Genomic DNA, 21,288 nt, shown 5'->3' on the forward strand with positions numbered 1-21,288 from the left:
CACGGTCAGGAAACAAAAAAGAAAAAAAAAACAAATGAAGAAAAGAAGAGGGGTTTGCTATGACCTTCATGGCTTTGGGATTGACCTGACCAGGGCAACGGGGAAATGGAAAAAATAGTGGACACGCATACAGACAAGCTGGTATCCCAGGTCTCTGTAGGGGGGCAGTCTCAGGGGTTTTCTGCACACACTGTCAAATGTGCACCAGAGGAAGGCCTCGCCAGTTGCGTGGGACCGAGCATTGGGATTCTTGACATGACTACTCTCATGCCAGCAGTATTCAGTACTGTTTACTCAGATTTCATCTGCTCGCCACGAGAGGAGGAAGCTGTCCTAGATAGCTAGTGGAAACAAACTTAAGCTAGGAAACAGAATGCTAACTTGTACTTTTTTTTCTTCTAATGCAGTATGATCTTCCATTAAGCTATCTATGACATTTCCTTTAGATCTCAAACTCTAAAAAATATATATTAACATAAGACAAAAATGGATACTTAGTGAGCTTTTTCCTGTATGCCCAGTAAATGTGTATATCCTCAGCTTAAAATCTCTTGAGTCATGCTTTTTATGGTCACATGAACTTCTGAAAACACATAAGGCCACCTACTCTGGTGACAAATGGGGGAAAGTTTCCTTAATTTTTTTTAAATTTAGTCATTTTATTTTACATGTATGAGCATTTTGTCTGCAAATATGCCTGTGCACTACCTGCATGGTCAGTAACTGTAGAGAGCAGAAGAGTGGATCGTGTCCTCTGGAACTAGAGTTACAGATGGTTGTGAGCCACCATGTGGTACTGGCGACCAAACCCCGTCCATGTTTGAAGAATTCATCAAAGTTGATTCTGAGTAAGCCAATGAAAGAATAAAAGATCTATTGAATAGATTCCTACAGAGCAGCTTTTATAGTAATTTTAAAGGTATCTTTTTAAAGTGTTATAAATGCCTGTGAGTTATCTGGACAATATTTGTTTAAACACTCAATTCATCTACTTTAGCCTAGAACTAAGGATGCAGTATTATTCATTCACATCCCTTTGCCTCTGTTTAATTGAAAACTCATTCCTTGAGTATAGGGCTGCAACATTAGAGTGTCCCTCCCATACCTTCACGCTGGCACCGTGACAATTGGACAATTGAGGACTCGTAATATTAGGCACTAACTTTTCAACAGACAACTGCTTTGTGTGGGTTTTTTTGTTTCTTTAAAGGGGGAATGCTTACAAAGAGAAACAGTATTGGATTTTCACATTAGGATTTCCTTTTGTATTTCATAATCTCGGTTTTCTATCACAGTGAAACTGTGCCTTCCTGCTATAACAGCGAGAGCCTTAAAATTATCTACCTATATCTGAATTGTCTGGGCACAGTATCCTATTGGCTAGTTCAAGTGTGGCTAGTCTTCCCTCACACTTGTCACTTGTCACTCTGGAGCCATCAGAGGCAGTCAGAGGAATGAGCTCACCCCTAGGGCTCACTCTGCCTGGAGTGATACACAAAAACTCAGTCACACTGTCCTCCTTGGGCACAAAAGCTGGCAAATCCACTGGGATCATTTGTCATTCTCCCATCCTGAGAAATCTCCACTCAGCACTAACACCCTTTGCCCCTGGCAGGGTAAAGGAAGGCATGTGGTTTGTGAGGAAATGGAGAGGGGGGAAGGAGGCTGGTGCTCATGTAGGGGAAAGACAGAGCGGTTTTGCTGCGTGCCCCTGAACTGCTGCAAACTGCTCCTCTGGGGAGATTTGCTCATTCTGTCTATGGCAGTCACTGTGGCCAACGCTGATGTTTCAGGTTTTGCAACTAGATCCACCCTTCAGCAACTCTGGAAGTCCATGAGGCTGGATTCAGAACACCATTCCTTCTAAGAGTTCCCTACAATCTACAAGTACAGTTACAAAACAGGAAGCAAGAAACAGAAACAAACTTACTTCCTAAATAATCTGAGGTCAGTTGCCAAGCATCTGGCCTCCCTCATCTTCAGATATTTCTATATTCCTAAGGATCTTCTAGGAACATGAGCAATTCCTCTTATGAAAGATCAAAAGCAGGGACTGGAGGCAGCTCAGAAAGGAAAGTGCTTTGCTATGCAAGTACTAGGTAGGACCTGAGTTCAAATCTCCAACACACATGTAACACCATTATTTGGGGATTATTGGAGGGGGGGCGGACAGAAACAAGGTTTATTCTTGGGGCCTTGCTTTTCAGCCAGCCTAAACAAAACATCACACTCCAGATTCAGTAAGAGACCCTCTCTCAAAAATTAAAGTTGTAGAAACAATTGAGGAAGGTATCTGATATAAGATTCTGGCTCCCACATGTACCTATAAGGATGAATGGATACACGCACGTGCGCACGCGCAAACACACACACACACACACACACACACACACACACACACACACACACACACACACACGAGCATGAAGCCAGCAGGAACACTAACACAATTCTACTTTCAAACCCTAACAAGGTTTCACCCATTCTCCAGTGATGTTCTTTATAAGCTAAAGATCCTCTGCAAAGTCAATGGATCCTTGTTGACATGGATCCTGGCCCTTCAGCCTGGAACCGCTCTCCTGATATAATTTGACTGTAGGATTCCTAACACTTTTGGACAGTAGGACAGTTGCAATGCATAGTTATTTCTAGCTCATGCTTATCTGTTTCCATGACAAGGAGTCAACCTGAGTATCTTTGCAGTCCTCTCTCAGAAGTGACTGAATATTTGTGCGTTCGTGTTTGGTCTTGTTTTGGTTGTTGTTTTGTGGCTGTAGTTGTTGCTGTTGCTAGGGCTGCTGTTTGCTTTACAGCGTGCTCTGGGATGTGCACGGTCTTGGTGTGCCTCATTAGGATAATGCTCATTTGATTACCATGGTGTTTAAGAGGCTTCTTACCCGGGTAGCTACTTTATGCTCTGTAGCTGATGAGTATCTTACAGGAAACTGTAATGAAACCATAACCATGTAAACATCACGTTACTTTTTGAACTTTTCATTAATTAGTTGATTAGCTTATCCATTTATGTTGCCATGGATTCACGATTTCTTATTGACCTAGATTTGACATTCATTGAGTCTTCAAGAGCTGTCCCTACTTTAATGGATACTTTGAAATTAGTTTGGGGTGACAGTTCTATGAGTGACTATTGGAAAAAACATTATCAGCTGATCTTGGTGATTAAATGTGGAAATGAAGCCTTCTCTCTGAATGTGTCTGATTGCCACATCCCTGGTCTTCTTGGAAAACATTCAGTATTGTTATAATCACTACAGCAAGTTGCCTGCCCAGCTTTGGTTAAACTTTCCAGAATAGCATCTGTGTCAGGGTGAGAGGCAGCATCACAAGCTGGCACTCAGGCTTTCAATTTGTTTGGGATTCAGAGTGTCTAAAAGTCTTCATTCTGTCGTACTGTCAAATTTTACTTTTTCATTATAAATATGAAACAAGTTAACAAGGGGTTAATGTACATAAGTAGATATAATCACGTCATTAATATGTAGTTATAAGCTCTATTTTTTATGAAAATAGTGCATGTGAGACAAATGTCATTTTTACATTGGCAAAGTTCATTAAATTCTTTTAATACATCATCTCTTTCTGTCCCTGTCTTTCTGTCTGTCTGTGTCTCTCTGTCTCTCTCTGTGTGTGCGTATGGGTGTGTGCGTAGGTACCACTATTGTCATGTTGATGTTAGAAGACAATTTAGGTTCTCTTTTTCCACCACGTGGATCCCGGGGATTGAACTCAGGTCACCAGGATTGGCAGCGAATGCTGAGCACACAGCACGATCCATTGTGAGATGGAAGCAATTCTGCTATTTCTTGCTGGGCTCTCTGCCAGGTTGATGAGTCCCTGGATGAAACAACTGTCTAGTTCTGTGTACAAAGATCAAGATGTATTTTAGTAAGGCCCACACAGGCAACCCCTCTGTTTGCACCATCAGATCACTCTCCAACCTCTTCTGTCTTTTGAAGCGATGACCCCTTTCCTAGACTCTCTCTCCTTCCAGCTTCGGGTTGTTTACCCACTACCTTGACTGTTTTTTCATGCTTCCTAAGAAGGATTTTGGACCTTTTTATTCTTTGTGAATGAAGTTTTTATAGCATAACTGCACGTTTCTATATTTCAGTCTTTTTATATTTCATGCTTTTATATTTCAGTCTTTTGGTGAGCATGGAACTTGAAATAATTAAGTTTTTTTTGTTTTGGTGTGCATGTGTGTGTGTGTGTGCGTGTGTGTGTGTGTGTGTGTGTGTGTGTGTGTGTGTGTGTGTGCATACATGTGTTTTAGCCTGACAATGAACAAATGTCTGGCTATCGTTTAGAAGTCATAGGCCAGCATAGTGGGAACATTTTGCAGGAGACCAGTGGAGTTATGTTGAGAGCACCGAACAAAGGTCCTTGAGTCCACAGATCTTTAGAGAAACCGGCAATATTTGAGCACACAAGATTATTTTTCCAGTGGTAAAAATGAAAAGCCTGTTCTTTCATCCAGAAAGCTGAGAATTGGAAGTCAGTAACAGCCTGGTGATCTGTGTTATCTGTTGAGTCAGACAGTATCAAGCGTCTACACCAGGACCAGAGGTGGAGAGAAATCAAAATGGCACTTACAGCCAGAGGCTGCCCATAGCCAGGACCAGGGGTAGCTAATAGCTCAAATGACCTCTGCACGATCTGTATCACCAAGACCAGGCCAGACTCAGGCCTTTAAGCTAGCACAGGTGGGTAACTCTAGAAACCACTGTCTTGGAAGAAATGACACCAGGAGTCGAGTTTCAATATAATTATGCTTCCTTGTACAACCGGGAAACATTTTCTAAGTTACATTGGGCTTCAACACATGGGGAATAAACTGCCCGTTGTTAGACTCTCTGAAAATGTCCGGTTGAAGTTGATGCAGTCCATCTGCCCCAGGCTTCATTCTTATAACTGTGCGGTTTCCTTCCCTGAACAATACCTGCAGGGATTCCCTCAGGGTCAGAGAAAGAGCACCAGAGCTCTTCTTGTCCAGTCAGCAAGCACCATCTTCTTCAGGAAATTTGCAGGTAGCCCTTTCCACCTGCAGCTGTTGCTCGGTCTGAACCATTTCTAGTGCTGAAGTTGGTAATGGCTCCCTCCACTGAAGGATCTCTGAGGATCTTCACCAAGCTACATTGATCCCTTGATTCTACCTGCATCATTTAAACTTCTCCTTCATTAAACTCTTCACAGTCTTGAATGTACCCCCGTTCCTCACTGGGACCCTGCCAGTTCTCTTCTTGCAGCAACCCCCATCACCTCCTGGAACTTGGCCTCCAAACCTCACTATAACCATACACTGACTAAACCCCCTTCTCTCCCCTCGCTGGAGGCTTTCTCTTGTTTTAAACCATTCTCAGCAGCTATGTGTGTCTTTCACAATGTACCTCTGTGTTGGTCGCTCAGTGATCTTCATGTCTACCTGTGCTTGACACAAATTAAAATACTGGAAAGGGCGAATTTTAATTGAGAAAACACCTCCATTAAATTGGCCTGTAAGCAAGTCCATGCAGGCTATTTTCTTGATTAATGTTTGACGTAGGAGGACCCAGATAAGTATGGGTGGTGCCTTACCTGGAAAGATCCTGCTGGCGTATTGGTGTATTAGTCAGATTCACTAAAATAACAGAGCTTATAGAATATATAGATACATATATATATACATATATACATATCTATATATTCATTCTATAAATGTATACATATAAATATACCTATACATATATACTCATATAAATATATATTTATTCTATGAGTATATATGTACACATATAAATTGTGTGTGTGTGTATGTGTGTGTGTGTGTGTGTGTGTGTGTGTGTGTGTGTGTGTACATAGAGAGAATTTATTAGAGTGACTAGCAGACTGCAGTAACAATGGCTGGCTATTAATGGAAAGTCCAAGAATTCAGTAGTTGCCCAGTCTACAAGGTTGCATGTCTCAGCAGATCTTCAGTATCTGCTGGAGTCCTGAAGAACTAGGCTTTAAAGCCAGTTTAGGTATGGATGTGCTAGTAAAGTGAGAGCAAGCAGGCAAAGAGTGAGAATTTCTGTCTCCCATGTCCGTGTATCTGGTTCCAGAAGGTGTGGCCCAGATTAAAGATGTGTCTTCCTGCCTCAAGATCTAAATTAAAGACATGTCCCTTCCCAATTCAAAAAGATGTGGGTTAAATGTGTGTCTCCCTAGCTCAAAGATCCAGATTACAGGTCTTCCTGCTTCAAATTTAGAAAAAAAAAATCCCTCACAGGTGTGTCCTTTATTTTGAGGTTTTAGTTCCAGATGTAGTCAAGTTGACAACCAAGAATAACATCACAGTTTTATAAGCAAATAAGCCACAAAGGGTCACAGGTTTTTCTCTGGACTCTGCTTCAGTTCCTGCCATGGCTTCTTTCCCTGATGGACGAAGAGCTCTAAACTTAAATAAACCCTTTCTTCCCTGGTTCCCTTGGGTCATGGTGGTTTATCGCAGCAATGAAAGGCAAGTCAGAGCATCACTATACATGATTTTCATTCTGTCAGTTGAGGTCGTTAACAGTTTCTCTCAGGTTCTAGGGGAGAGAGCAGAGGCCCTGTTTCTTGATGAAAGAAGTAAACCTACATTTTCAAGGAACAAATACGCAAACAAAAAGAAATATGGAATAGAATATGCACTGTTTTTGCTGCTGCTGCTGCTGCTGTGCTGCTGTGCTGCTGCTGCTGCTGTGCTGCTGCTGTGCTGCTGCTGTGCTGCTGTGCTGCTGTGCTGCTGCTGCTGTGCTGCTGTGCTGCTGTGCTGCTGTGCTGCTGTGCTGCTGCTGTGCTGCTGCTGCTGTGCTGCTGCTGCTGCTGCTGCTGTGCTGCTGTGCTGCTGTGCTGCTGTGCTGCTGCTGTGCTGCTGCTGCTGTGCTGCTGCTGCTGTGCTGCTGCTGCTGTGCTGCTGTGCTGCTGTGCTGCTGTGCTGCTGTGCTGCTGTGCTGCTGTGCTGCTGTGCTGCTGTGCTGCTGCTGCTGCTGTGCTGCTGCTGCTGTGCTGCTGCTGCTGTGCTGCTGCTGCTGTGCTGCTGTGCTGCTGCTGCTGTGCTGCTGTGCTGCTGTGCTGCTGTGCTGCTGTGCTGCTGTGCTGCTGCTGTGCTGCTGCTGCTGCTGCTGTGCTGCTGCTGTGCTGCTGTGCTGCTGCTGCTGTGCTGCTGTGCTGCTGCTGCTGCTGCTGTCCTGCTGCTGCTGTGCTGCTGTGCTGCTGTGCTGCTGTGCTGCTGCTGCTGCTGTTGTGCTGCTGCTGCTGTGCTGCTGTGCTGCTGTGCTGCTGTGCTGCTGTGCTGCTGTGCTGCTGCTGTGCTGCTGCTGTGCTGCTGCTGCTGCTGTGCTGCTGCTGCTGTGCTGCTGCTGCTGTGCTGCTGTGCTGCTGCTGTGCTGCTGCTGCTGTGCTGCTGCTGCTGCTGCTGCTGTGCTGCTGCTGCTGCTGCTGCTGTGCTGCTGTGCTGCTGCTGTGCTGCTGCTGCTGCTGTGCTGCTGCTGCTGCTGTGCTGCTGCTGCTGTGCTGCTGTGCTGCTGTGCTGCTGTGCTGCTGTGCTGCTGCTGCTGCTGCTGTGCTGCTGCTGCTGCTGCTGTGCTGCTGCTGTGCTGCTGTGCTGCTGCTGCTGTGCTGCTGTGCTGCTGCTGCTGTGCTGCTGTGCTGCTGTGCTGCTGTGCTGCTGTGCTGCTGCTGCTGTGCTGCTGTGCTGCTGTGCTGCTGCTGCTGTGCTGCTGCTGCTGCTGTGTTGCTGCTGTGCTGCTGCTGCTGTGCTGCTGTGCTGCTGTGCTGCTGTGCTGCTGTGCTGCTGCTGCTGTGCTGCTGTGCTGCTGTGCTGCTGTGCTGCTGCTGCTGTGCTGCTGTGCTGCTGTGCTGCTGTGCTGCTGCTGCTGTGCTGCTGTGCTGCTGTGCTGCTGTGCTGCTGTGCTGCTGCTGCTGTGCTGCTGTGCTGCTGTGCTGCTGTGCTGCTGCTGTGCTGCTGCTGCTTCTGTGCTGCTGTGCTGCTGCTGCTGCTGTGCTGCTGCTGCTGCTGTGCTGCTGTGCTGCTGCTGCTGCTGTGCTGCTGCTGCTGTGCTGCTGCTGCTGCTGTGCTGCTGCTGCTGCTGTGCTGCTGCTGCTGCTGCTGCTGCTGCATTTTTAGGGAAACACAATCTACTCTAATATCTACCATACATTCACAACTAAGTCAATAATTTAGAACATTTGTGGAATGAGTTCAAAAGAGAACAGTGGTCCCTGTTAGAAGACAGTAGGTAGAGACACACAGATGTGAAGTCTGGAGTCTACAGCCCAGAATGGGGAGATCATAGTGAGTTGAGCCAGGGCAATGAAAGCTGGCTTCCTGTCCATGATGACTAACCTCGCTAAATCTCTGGTACCTGTCACCTGAAGGATTTAATTTTATGATCTTGGTGATCCCTTCCCCCTGGTCCTGTGAAAGGTTGAAATTCAGTCATACAGCCGTAGACTCATCATTCGTGTTTCCGGTTTAAAGTCATTCCTCCGCAAAATCTGCTGACTCTAAATCCCATTGCTTTTGCTAAGAGGACAGTCACACTCTGCTGTCTGATGCAGCACTACTAAATCAAGTGTGAGCTTCAGGCCTTCCATGGCTGCGAGGCTGATTTCAAGAGTTATTCTTCCTTTGTGTATGAAAATGTACATTCTGAATCTGTGCCATCTGCAAAGTAATAAGGAATTAGAGATTGTGATGCAGCCAAGTCAGAGGAATTGGGGTGTGTGAGTGTGTGTGTGTGTGTGTGTGTGTGTGTGTGTGTGTGTGTGTGTGTGACAATGCTCTTTTTCTCTAAGAGATGGGTTTTGAGAATGGATGGAGCCAACAAGAGGAAATCCCAGAACAGCTCCTGGAAATTCTTAGAAAATAGCATCATATACAGTACACTAGATAGTGTAGGACCTACACTTAGTAGGTCCTTCTTGATGATGCCGAAACCCCTTACATAAGCTCATGAGATTATACATATCACTCTGTATTTGTAGATCAGTGTTTTTCAATTGTTCAGTGTATTGCAGCATAAGCAGCCTACTGTGTGGTTACAATAAGCCAAGAGACTCAGTCAAGGACAGAAAAGTCATTTCAAAGGCCTTCAGAGAAACCTGCATCTGAAGAGATCACATGATAAAGATTCAGAAACCTTAACCATTGCAAGTCTCTCCTGTCTCTGCTCTGAGTGCATCCTCTTCCCATTCTACCCCTCGGGGGCCAAGCTAGCCTCAAGCTTTCATCCCAGCAGCCCATTGAAAACAATCTACTGTTTTGAAATGGCTTCAACAAAAATGCTGAGGCTGTGTTTTGTTATTTCTGATTGGCCAAATTTCATCAGATGTCTACCTTGGAACTTGTTACCGCAGCCAGGGGTATTCAATGTTCTGCCTAGACCTGAGTCTCCTGGCAACTCTGAGTCTGGGAAAAGGAAAGAGGATCAATGGCATCTGGACTCATGGACAGAAAGTGGAAGACGGGATAAGAGCAACTTTCAGTTGGGAAAATGGATGGCTTATTTGTAATCTGCTGTCAGTCAATCCTAACTGGTGGTTGAAATCTTGTGTCCTATACCTTTTAAAAAAAAAAGTAAGAAGAAGAATTGAGGCCATAATATTACCCATATGAAAGTTTGTTGTCTGTCCCCCACCCCAGTTCCACTCTGGCCCAATCATCTTAACAGATCAAAGGGCCTTCTCAAAAGAATGCTGACACTACTTAAGAACCCCATGTAGACAATTGGAGGTGTGCAGAGAGGCTATGGAAAAGTTATAGCCAACCATTGATGAAGTAGTTGCAAAGTGCTACACAATTGTCAAGTGAAAGCAAACAGAGCAAGGACCAGTGTACGGGGGGGGGGGGGGGGGGGTTGGGAGTCGGGGGAAGGGCAATGCTGTGGAGATGCGGACCATGACTGTGATGGATGTCTGAGTTGACTCCCCAGGGAAAGACTTTAAGGAGGGTTTAGAAAGGAAACTGAGCACAAAACATATGTAAGAGACAGCACCCAACAGCCCTGTTAGCCAGAGAGAGCTCATTTGGAAGGCTGTGTGGAACTACTAAAATTTGGTTGTTCAACTTTTAAATGTCATCCTATATTCCAAAGCTATTTGACGGTGGGTTGAAGGAATGTCAGAAGTATTGGCTTCATTCTCGGGGCTGCCCCAGGCACTGGGGAAATCTGAGCTTCTGTTGACTCAGAAATTCTTTGGGCGGTTTGGTAACCTTGTCCTAGATGTTTATGCGTTGGCAGCCACACAGGAGTATTTCCCGCCTGCTGTTTAGGAACCGGATTTCCTTGTCTGGTGCCCGTTCAATTAGGGCGTGCTGGAGCTTGTCATTCGCTAAGGTTACTAACAACACATTTCTGTAACAAGGGCCCTTCTGCACAGTTGTTCAGCTCACTGTTTCCTATGGATACAGCTCAGAAGACGGACATTAGAAATAACAGGAAGAGGCAGTTTATGGGTTTAAGACCTTATTTTGAGATTCAAACTATAGCTTATATAGTGGATCCTGGGCTTTTTGCTTTTTCACATGAGTTCCTTGACATTCTATTGCCTTTCTAAGTAGGCAGTGTGATCTGGACAGATTTGATGGAGTTTAGTTCGACTGACCACAAATTTAGGGACTGGTGAAACATGACCAAGACATCACGTCTTTAACAACCCAAAATTGCCTTCAAAAGGGTTATGGGATATCAAAGCAGTGGTTACTGAAACAGGGACTATGTAACAAACAAAACCCTACAACAGAAGATGCTAACAGTTTCACAGAGAATGCTGGGCTCAGATATTCCGTTAAATTCTAATTGAACTATAATTCTGCATAAACTTCAGTTGCACAACAATGAGTACTTGCACCCGATTCATTAGGAGACGTTTTCTCCAAAGTCAGTTGGAATGGCATTTTGCCTGGTTGTCAGGGCATCCGAATTTCAGTTTGAATCTCAACTCTACCACTTACCAGCTTGCAGACTTCTGGGAGAGCCCCTAATCTTCAGTTTTATTATTTGTAAAATAGGAATAATAATCCTTACTCTTCAAGGATTTGGCCAAGGGTTATAAGTAAAATATAGAGGAGAAAAAGCATAAAGTTGAGTGGATGAAAACAGAGTGAACATGGGAGAAATGGTAGTTATCATCTCTATTGTGATGATAACCACTGCAGCTTTGGGGTAATAGATACACATGCCCCCCCCTTCTCCACAGGAAAATTCCAGAAAACAAATGCTTTGTCTTTTTCTCCCCAAAATTTCTTGAGTATAGAGTTAAAAACGGACTCAATCCAGCACAATTATATTCATCACAGGAAGGAAGTAATTATGGTTTCCCAAGAGAAATTATGCTCAAATTATTATTTCTCTGCTCTATGTGTTTTTCCCCCTAAAGTATTTAGCTTTTACTTTTCTCCTGTCTAGACATTTCTGACCATTTACACTGCCTTTCCTTCAGTAAATCTGCCATTATTTTTTCAACAGGTACCAGCCCAAAGATCCGTAAGCTCTGAGCTAACAGTGAAGTCTCAGCTGAGCAAAGAAATAAAAAGCCAGTTTCCTGCAAATTATGACACAACAAGTTGGGGACACACTTGTTTGTTTGTGTCTTTCTTCTCAGGTTTATAGGACGCTCTTTGGTTTTTATGATGAAAAACTGTCAGTTATTACGGGTCATTGCCCACTTTTTCATCTTCTGGGTAATGGATTTCTACTACAAAATTCAGCTCTGGTCAGAGTAGACTGGGTTATAAGAAGAGAGGGAGAGGGAGTGGAAGAGCAAGCAAAGAGGTAAACATAGAATCTTAGCTCATCTGTATTCCCTATAAAAGTAAAAGACCTTAGAGCAGTGGTTCTCAACCTTTCTAATCCTGCCACACCTCATGTTGTGGCATGAAACTATTTTCACTACTACCTCATAACTGTAATTTTACTAGTGTTATGAATGTAAATATTTTTGGAGATCGAGGTTTGGTGAAGGGTTCGGACCCACAGATTGACAGTTGCTGCCTTTTTGTTGTTGTTATTGTTGTTATTGTTGTTGTTGGTGGTGGTGGTGGTGCTATGTACTCAGTAAACGTTTTTAGGTAGACAAAAGAACGAGTAAGGAAATGATAGAGTTACTGCAATTTCACTTTTCATATGTAAAGTGTGCTGCCTACTTCTAGGGATGTGAATAGGAATTAACTAAGAAAAAAAAATCATTGCTTAAAGCTTCTTCCTGGAATAAAGGACCCATGTATAAGTTGACAATGTACAGTTCCCCAAAGCAGAACCTGATGGTTAGAGATGCCAGGAACCTCAGTCACCTTCTTTATTAGGGCTGCTGCCTCATGTGGGATTGAAGTTTTAAAATATTTCCTTTCTGAGATAGGTTATGACCCCAGCACATATGATCTGGTTTTGGCTTGGTCTGCATCAGAGCAATTTCTATCCTATGTATTAGCAAAGACCTTTAGGAGGTGAAGGTCATTTCAGGCTCATAGAAAAGAACAATGGGTGTGTCCCTGTGGTCTTTGAATGTTGCAAAGAAGGTGTGATATTCATATATGAGCCATATCTAGATCCTCATTTTTATTAAATTTTTAGTGACACAATCAGGTGTGGCAGAGTACACCTTGAATTCCAGCACTCTGGAGGCAAGAGTCTATGAGTTCAAGGCCAGTGTGGTCTACAAAGTGAGTTTCAAATACCCAAAGCTACCTTGTCTCAAAAAACAAACAGCAAAAGGAATTAATTAAATAAATAAAAAACTAAAATGAGACAAGGGCAGCATCTACCTCCCAGTATATTTAAGTGAGGAAAATAGAGATATTATATTCCAAGCCTTCGGGCCAGATCCTCTGTACTTGACTGTTTCAGAATATCACAAGTTCGGTATTTTTTTGGTTCCTTTGTTTTATAGGTTTAAACCATCTTCTAACACCCTAGATGCCAAACAGATCTAGAATTCTACTTAAGTCTGGTACTACCTATCCAGGAAGAGTATGAATGCAGATTAAGTGCTCTCCCCTCCTTTCCCATCCCCCTTCTCCACTCGCCCCTGCAAGAGAACCTCTACTTCTCATAGCAGTTGCAAGATGCTGCTGATTCAAAGAATGGCCTCCAGCCCCTCTTGGGCTAATACTGTGGAACAGAAACTCCTGAGACTTGGCACAGCCTATTATCACTTGGTTATTAGAGAAAAGGAAAACAAACAGCCAGGTGAAACAGTGGGTGCTGGGGGGCCTAAATAATCCTGAGCATGGAGACAGCTGTCTCTGCAGATTTGAGATGCCATCTACCTGATGTGATTGCACTCATCAATCCAGAAAGTTCTCTGAACCATGTTCCTTAGGACTCTCAGGGTGTTCCATGGCATGGGCGTGGCTGAGTAAATCATTGATAGCCTCTCTTTCCTCCCAGAAGTCACAGGGTAAGAATAAGAGTTGTAGCTTTCTTTATCTCGTGGTTTGTTCCTCTGGTAACCGGCCTCCATCCTTAAACTACTTAGGGACCCAATCAAGAGTCACTTCCTTAACAGAAACTCGGGTTTGATTCAACCAGCTTATTGTGAATAACAGAAGATGCTCCATCATTCAGGTAATTAATAGAATTGGAGAAGGCTGTGTGAGGAGGGACCTTTGGAGTGATGAGGGCCTGGCATCTGTTATCAAATGAGGTAGGGCAGCAGTATGAGCCAGGAGCTGCAGAGGGGGCAAAAAAATCCCAAAATATTAAACCAACCACAAGACAGAGACCAACTAGTTATTTCTATTACCTCAGCTACATACTAAATCCCAGGACATGTTCAAAACATAGGAATCTATCAAGTAGTGGAGGAACCTGACACTGGCTGCCAATGTCAGTAGAGATCACATTTGAAATTCATCTTACACATGTGCCTATTCCCCTCTGCTCATGCAAGAAGGAAGAATCCCATGACTGAGAGTTAATCTGCACCTACGGCTCTTTGAGCTAAAGGCACGGTGGTATCAGAGTGGTAGGAAGGCAGCAACAGACGTTTTCAGCAGTGATGTCCCAGAGAGCACAGAGCAAGAAAAATGGCAGCAGGCAGAAGAGGGACTGGTGGTAAATACAGATGAAAGGGAAGAGATGGGCAGGATGAGGGAGAAGACCATGGGCGAGCAGTTTGCTTTACCAGAAGGTAATTCTCTGTAGACAGTTTCCGTTGCTATGAGCTCCGAATGTAAAAACCAGCCTCCGTGAGGATTTCTCAGAGGATTTGGTAAGCTATATTGATCATGATGAAATGCAGTCTAAAAAGATTATAGGAGGAAGGAATATATATATATATATATATATATATATATATATGTGTGTGTGTGTGTGTGTGTGACACATTTATATATTATATATTATAAATTTTATATATTAATTATATATGCCACCCATTTATATATATTATATATTATAAATTGTATGTGTGTGTGTTCAGTCCAGACTGAACTCGTCACACTCAGACCTACAGATCACATTAGAAGCCTATCCACTCAGCCCCACATTCCCACCCTTGCCTCCTCCTCCCACCCCTGCCTTGTGGGAAGCATGAGTCTCAACACTTTCTCACTGTCTGTTGTTAGGAAAATGAACTCTCTATGTAGACTTCTCGTATGCGGATGTCTGATGTGTAACCTCATCATGGCAACTGGCTTACCCCAGAGCAGAGGAGTGGGAGTAATAGCACGTACCGGAGTAGCCAGTCATTTTGTAGTTCCATTGCAAATGTACCTTACTGTGATTTTGACTGCACTCTGCTAATTAGAACCAAATCCATAATTGCTGCATCGAAAGTGGAATTGAACTTTCCTCTCTTGAAGGAGGAGGGCTTAGGAGGAAGTTTTGTGGGCATAGTTTCCAAACCACCATAATAATCCCAAGCATCTTTCCAGTTTTTCCTCAAGCCATTTTACCTCCTAGCTGAGTCTCTACCCAGAATTCTTTGAGATTTCCTCAAATATTAAATTCTTGTATTGGCTTAAGCTCAAATGTCCTTTCTAATACCATCTAAGTTCTCCGAGTCATCGAAAACCTGGGGATGATACTGGTTTACAGAAAACGATCTCATGGTGGCTGGAGGTTATCTTAATAGAGGTTCAGGTTGATCCTGTATCACAGAAATTGTCACCCCTCAACAAGGAGTTCACATGTGCAAAGTCCTAATCTGCATCAACTCCTGTAGCTTTATTAGCTCAGTCTGAAGCTGTGGTCAAATAGGAAAGGTTTTGTTGTTTTTGTTTGTCATTTTGAGACAGGGTTTCTCTGTATAGCCCTAGATGTCCCGGAACTCATGCTATAGACCTGGTTGGCCTTGAACTCAGAGCTCTATCTGTCTCTGCCTCTCAAGAGCTGGGTCTAAAGGTGTGTGCCACCATTTCTGGAGCCAACACTACTAGGCCGTTTTTATTTCTTTTTATCATCAGCCTTTAGAAAAGTAAAATGTCTTCTTAGCTTGCAGACTGTATTTGCTAAAGCCAGGCTCCAAGCTATAGTTTGTAGACCACGGCTTTCCAGCATTAAGTGAGATATTCAGGCTGTCCTTGAAAGTGTTTTAGATGTGTGTCACTACACCACCCCAGCTCAATGAGAAAGCCTCCTCTCCACATCCCTCAAGTTACCTAAGGAGATCTAATTTATCTTACTCTACGTACAGAGCTTGGGAGTCCTCCTTTCAGGATGGGTACATTTTACATAGGATTTCTCTCATGCCTTCAGGGAGACAGAAACAGGTTCAAAAATTAAGTCACTAAGATGACTAATGTGGTCCTGTCAGAAAAGAATTATAGACCTGCAGGTGATGGTCTCCCTGAGAATGCATTTTGCCTTTCTATCCATCAAGTGAATAACAATAACCTTCTCCAATGCAGAAAGAAGAATGGGTGGATGGTCAGGAAGCCTTTCTCTCCGTTCACTAAATATTGGTACAAAAAGGTTTTCTATGACAATGGGAACTTATGTGAAATTTGCCTTTCAAAGGGGAAAATAGTTCAGTCTTGCAATTTGGCATTTATATCTTCATTGTTTAGCATTAGCTTATTTCAGAGAGAGAGAGAGAGAGAGAGAGAGAGAGAGAGCCAGAGAGAGATACAGCTACAGAGACTGAGAGAGAATTCTACTCTTTAAAACAACTTACATGAAAATTCATAGAACCAAATTAAAGTAAACGGTAACTGCTCTATAATTTTGCTAAGACATTAGAAAAAGTTTATTATGTAGCCCAGGTCTACATAAGTAGCCATGTTAATATGCATTCATGATTAATGATGGCAGGCTGGCAGAAGTAAGGAAGAGATAGTGTTGAAAGAAACTCCAAACAGTGCATGGAAGCTAGTGTTTGACAGACTAGTTAAGGAGTAACACATTCCTATTTGATTTCCAAGTCCAAAACAGCTCATGTTTGTTAACCTGAATTACTCATACACTTTATGCAAGGACTGGCCAATTCAAACAATCACAGGAAGTTCTAACTATGAATAATTTAAAGGGTCAATAAATGAGGTGTGTATTTGTTTCCTCATCATAATAGCTCTACTCTCCAGCCTTTATTTAACCCTCTTAACATTTTCTACATAGGATTCATCATTAGTTATAATTAAAACTGACCAAAAGCATAATTTAATTAGATGTAATGAGATAAACTTTAAAGGGTCATCTTTCATCTTGAACATGTATTGTTTCTTCCTATAATTATTTGTTCTTGCTAATGATCCTGATACTACCTCTCTTAGCCTGGTGTTGAGAAGATGGTACCCTCACTGTTGATTTGAACTGCCTAACAAACATAGCATATGTTTGAATGTTTGCCATGTGCTGGGGAAGGTCTCTCATACCATCTTGGATTTGCTTTGATTGACATCTGCAGTTATAGGACAGTATTTCTTGCAATTGCAGCTTGCAATTATTTGTAGCACAGAGGTTAAAAGCCAAGCCCATTCTGATGCTTACAGATCTTCTGGGAGGTCCATAAAATGGAGTACTGGTCATATCAAGGCAGAAATTGTCTGAAAGTACCAATCAGAATAGGGAGAAGTAATTTAATCTCATAAGCAAGCAAACTGTCAAGAAGACAGGAAGCCCTGAAACCCTTCCTTCCTCAGGGGAGGCTGGAGGGCTATTGAGTTTTCTAGTTGATGCTATTTCTATTCCCTCAAGAACATCTGTCTCTTTAGGTCCAAAGGAACCCCATGCATCTAACATTTTCCCCCGAGACCCATGAGAAGGAATTGACCCACAAAGCACCTGATCACCATTCCAACGTCAGGGTTTGCAGAGATGGTTTTCATTGATCACAAACCAGTCTGATGCCTTTTTTTTTTCATTCTTTTTTTTCCCACCAAACATTTCTGTGGAGAGGAGACAGCTGGAATTCCTTCGAAGTTTTCCAAAAAGAGTGCATCTGATAAGGGCAGACTTCTGTAAATTGACCAATTTGGTAGCAAGAACAAAGAACATGCCAGAATCCTCCTGAGCTTGAGATCCACATGTCATTTCATGTATATAGCACTGCCCATACTGGCAGTGGCCCACTCTACCACCAGGAGAGGAGGCAGACGTCGTTTGTCTCTTGTGGTTCCTGAGACTTGTGTTGTTTAGCATCACTGGCTACCCTCAACCATTTGTTCCCCCAGTCCTTGAGTTGTTGACAAATTGCTGTTCAGAATGTGGTCAATAGAGCTGCTGGGAAAGCAGAAAGTGGTAGAGCACCCACCTTAAAGGTATGAGACCTTGCATACAATCCCCAGCACATGTGTGTGTGTGTGTGTGTGTTTGTGTGTGTGTGCAGGCCTGCATATGTGTGCATTGCGTGTGTGTATATATGGAGGAATAGTGGGTATGGGTTGTGGGTTGTGCAGGCAGGCATGTATATGTGTGTATGCAAGCATTCATGGAGGGGGTGTGGGTATGGGCGTGTGTGTGTGTGTGTGTGTGTGTATAGGCCTGCATGTGTGTGCATGTGTGTATTTGTGTGGGGGATGGGGATGGGGATGGGGATGGGTGTATGCAGGCATGCATGTGTGTGTATTTGTGTGTATGTGTGTGTGTGTGGAGGCATGCACATGTGTGCATGTGTGTGTATATGTGTATGTATGTGTAGTGCTATAGTCTAGAAAAGATTTATTAGAGTAGATGCTACCCTCACATAAAGGAAAGAGGCAGAGTACTGGGAAAAGCATAAAGACCAAAATAAACAAGTAGAAAATTGAATCCAAAATAAGACTCCAGTAAGACTTTTTGAAATATATTCATAATGGGAATTTTTGATTAAATTCAAGATGAGCTAATCCTAGAATTCCTTACTTTGTACAGTAGTTTTAGAATTTATTATTATTATTATTATATAAAAGACTGGATAATTAGTGTTATCAGTAGTCTTAAGAGAGTTGACATATTTACTACTAAATGAAAGTAGTTCATACTAAACCAAAAAATAACAGCTGATTTTTAAAGGATAGCTTAATAGGGAAGAAACTGTGAGGCCTTGGAGATGTGAAAGAGAAAGTCATAATCGGTCTGAAAAAAATCACAGAATGTATGCTGTTGTCCGTTTTGCTGAGGCAGGCCCCGAGGGATAACAATAGGATATATTCCTATTTGCGACAGAAAGAGAACAGATATTGGAACCAACTGTCTCAAACCATCAGTCAAAATGTACAACTCTGACAAGGTCACCAAAGGAAAAAATAGAAATCTAACAAGGAATATCTGCAAGTAGCAGAACTATACAAAAATGACTGTCACCTGGATGCTTCACTGGGTTAAAGATTGTATGTCAAGTCTCACATTACTTATTTTTAGTGTATGTTCTATATATGTGTGTATAGATGTGGTAGGGGCACATATACATATATGGAGACACATATACCCATGTATGTACATATGGGGACACATCCAAATGTATATACGTATGCACATATGTACATGCATATGCATATGGAGGCACATATACACATATACATACATATGGAAGTGCATATACACTTATGCATACATACATATGGATGCACATGTACACATGTATATACATATGGAGGAACACATATACATGTACCATATGGACCACTTCTCCCATTCTTCTCCTTACCTTGTGAGGCAGCACCCCTAACTGATTCTAGAGCTTGCTGATTGTCTAGACTGACTGACCATTGACCCCAAAAGGCTCTGCCATCCCTGCCTCTCAACCCTGGGATTACAGGAATGTGCAACCACACCAGCTTTTACTATGGAGATGCTGGTATCTAAGCACAAGTTCTCGGGCTTACACCACAGGTGCATTTAACATTTAACTCGTGACCCCACCCTTCTCCCTGACTCCTTACTAAGGTCCCTTTTCTTGGCATCTATTCTGTCTCTCTTCCTCCTAAAATATACCTATTAGTTATCTCATGGTTATGTTAACCAACCTGTCACCCTTGGTTTTCGAGCACCCTACGTCCAGTTTCCTAGGCTACTGCTGGGGTAGAATTCAAGGTGATATAATATGGTGGTCAATCAAGGCATGCAACATGTCTACTCTATGCTTGTTGTGGAGCTTAACCTGAGCAGGGGTTCAACTCACAACATTACTTCTGCACCAGTAAAACAGAACAGTTATATAATGGAGTTGTAATGACTGATGATGGAGAATTTTCCCATAGACGCTGTTATCATAGCTCTTGCATATTTTCATTTAAGCTCACCAAAGCTACTGATTCTGCCCCTGGTATATCTCTCTGTCATCCCTCCTCTGACAAATTTTAATTCAGTCCAATAGCTGTAGACGGCTGCCTTTTCTCCCCACCTTACTCAATGCATACTTCTCACAGCTACTGTGTGAAAGAGAATCCTTCCCTCACTCCCTGCTACCCTCCCTCCAAAGAATATGAAACTTTTTCTAACATGGCAACTTATTCACCTGACCTTACTCCTGCCTTCATATCCTCTGTGGTCAGTCCTCCAACTGTGCTGAATGTCTGTCCTTCCCCAGCCATATATGATCTTAAGGTTTTGTTCCCTTCCCCCATGAAACATTCCCTCTGTTCCCCACCACCTTCCTCCTCCATCTCCTCCCTTTGTCTGAATCTCTCCCACTTAGTCCAATTCCATGGACTCCTCTCAAAATCTTCAAAAAATCAAGGTCTTTGCATCTGAAGCCCCTTCCAGGTGCTCTTCATTCCACCTGGAGCATGAGCTATCTCTCTTTTTTCATCTTATTAAGCTCTACTGATCAGTTTTAGGATCTCCAGCTTAAACGCCACGTCTGTGGGGAAGCCCTCAGGTGATCTTGCGAAGAGTCAATTAGCAATCTTCATTTCCCATCATCAGCACTTAGCATGATTGGGAATAATGTGTTTGTGTAGATAGTTGGTTTAAAACGTTCTTTGATCCGATCTACCTGAAGCATACTCTAAGGCTAGAATTCAAGGACAAGTACTGATCCCAGGAAGCTCCAGGAGGGGAAGAGTGCAGCAAGATTGGGGAAGGAAGGGAATACAAAATAGGTGCATAGACAATGGCCTTGTGGGGACAGCTGTGTCCCAGTCTCTGGCAGACATCAGGAGAAAGCACCTCAGAGTTACATGAATGCTTGACCATGGTTCTTTGCCGAACTACTGCTATCCCATTGACTAGGCTTCCTATGGGTATTGAATTGCTACCCTGACTCATGTCAGGATCAGCAAGACAAGGTTCCCTTGGATTCCAGGAAAAAAGAAAAAAAAAACCTGCCTCATATTCATAGCAAGAAGTCACTGGTGTCCACAGAAATTAGAAGTGAGAAACAAGAGAGAAACAGCTTGAGAGACAATCCCCATATGCCCATCTGGACTCTCAGCTCTGTGCTCCTCCCCACACCAGCTGTATTTCAAGCAATGCTAAGAGTTGGAAATATAGTGTGACTCGCAAATGCATATGCCATTTTTAAGTTTTGAAAAGCCATTTTAAAAACTAAAGAAATCATGGGTACACCTCTTTAATCGTAGCCTTGGGATGGCTCAGGCAGGAGGATTATAAGTCTGAGGGCACCTGACTGAAATTCATTTTTACTTTATAGAACTAAAATGTCATCTAAATGTGTGTGTCCAAAATGTCAAGGCAACACATTGTCCTCAATATCTGGTATGTATTTTATATTTACAGGACATCTCAGTTTGGACTAGCACATTTCAAATGTCAAATAGCTGTATGTGGCCAGTGACTGTCACAGTCCTAACAGAGACATTATGGTAGAGACTAGAGTATTCAGGAAATTTTGCTTAAGGACAAATGCTTTGTTGGGTGAAGCAATACCTCCTGTGAGGTGTCA

The 21,288-nt window shown here is 43.0% G+C and overlaps 1 protein-coding gene across 8 annotated transcripts in view; it reads left to right on the top strand.

Moving 5' to 3' along the window:
• Macrod2 (mono-ADP ribosylhydrolase 2) overlaps positions 1-21,288 on the top strand; it is a 2,017,257-nt gene that overhangs the window by 1,831,365 nt on the left and 164,604 nt on the right. The window contains exon 12 of one of the 8 annotated variants that reach the window (XM_039106860.2): positions 11,493-11,674. The exons of the other annotated variants lie outside the window; for them this stretch is intronic. Within the exon in view, the coding sequence (XP_038962788.1) occupies positions 11,493-11,521 (29 nt within the window). The 3' untranslated portion in view covers positions 11,522-11,674. Of the gene's footprint in view, positions 1-11,492; positions 11,675-21,288 lie in introns of those variants that run through there. 8 annotated transcript variants of the gene reach the window in all.

The sequence above is a fragment of the Rattus norvegicus genome, chromosome 3 (genome assembly GCF_036323735.1).
Source record: "Rattus norvegicus strain BN/NHsdMcwi chromosome 3, GRCr8, whole genome shotgun sequence".
NCBI classification, from domain to species: Eukaryota; Metazoa; Chordata; class Mammalia; order Rodentia; family Muridae; genus Rattus; species Rattus norvegicus.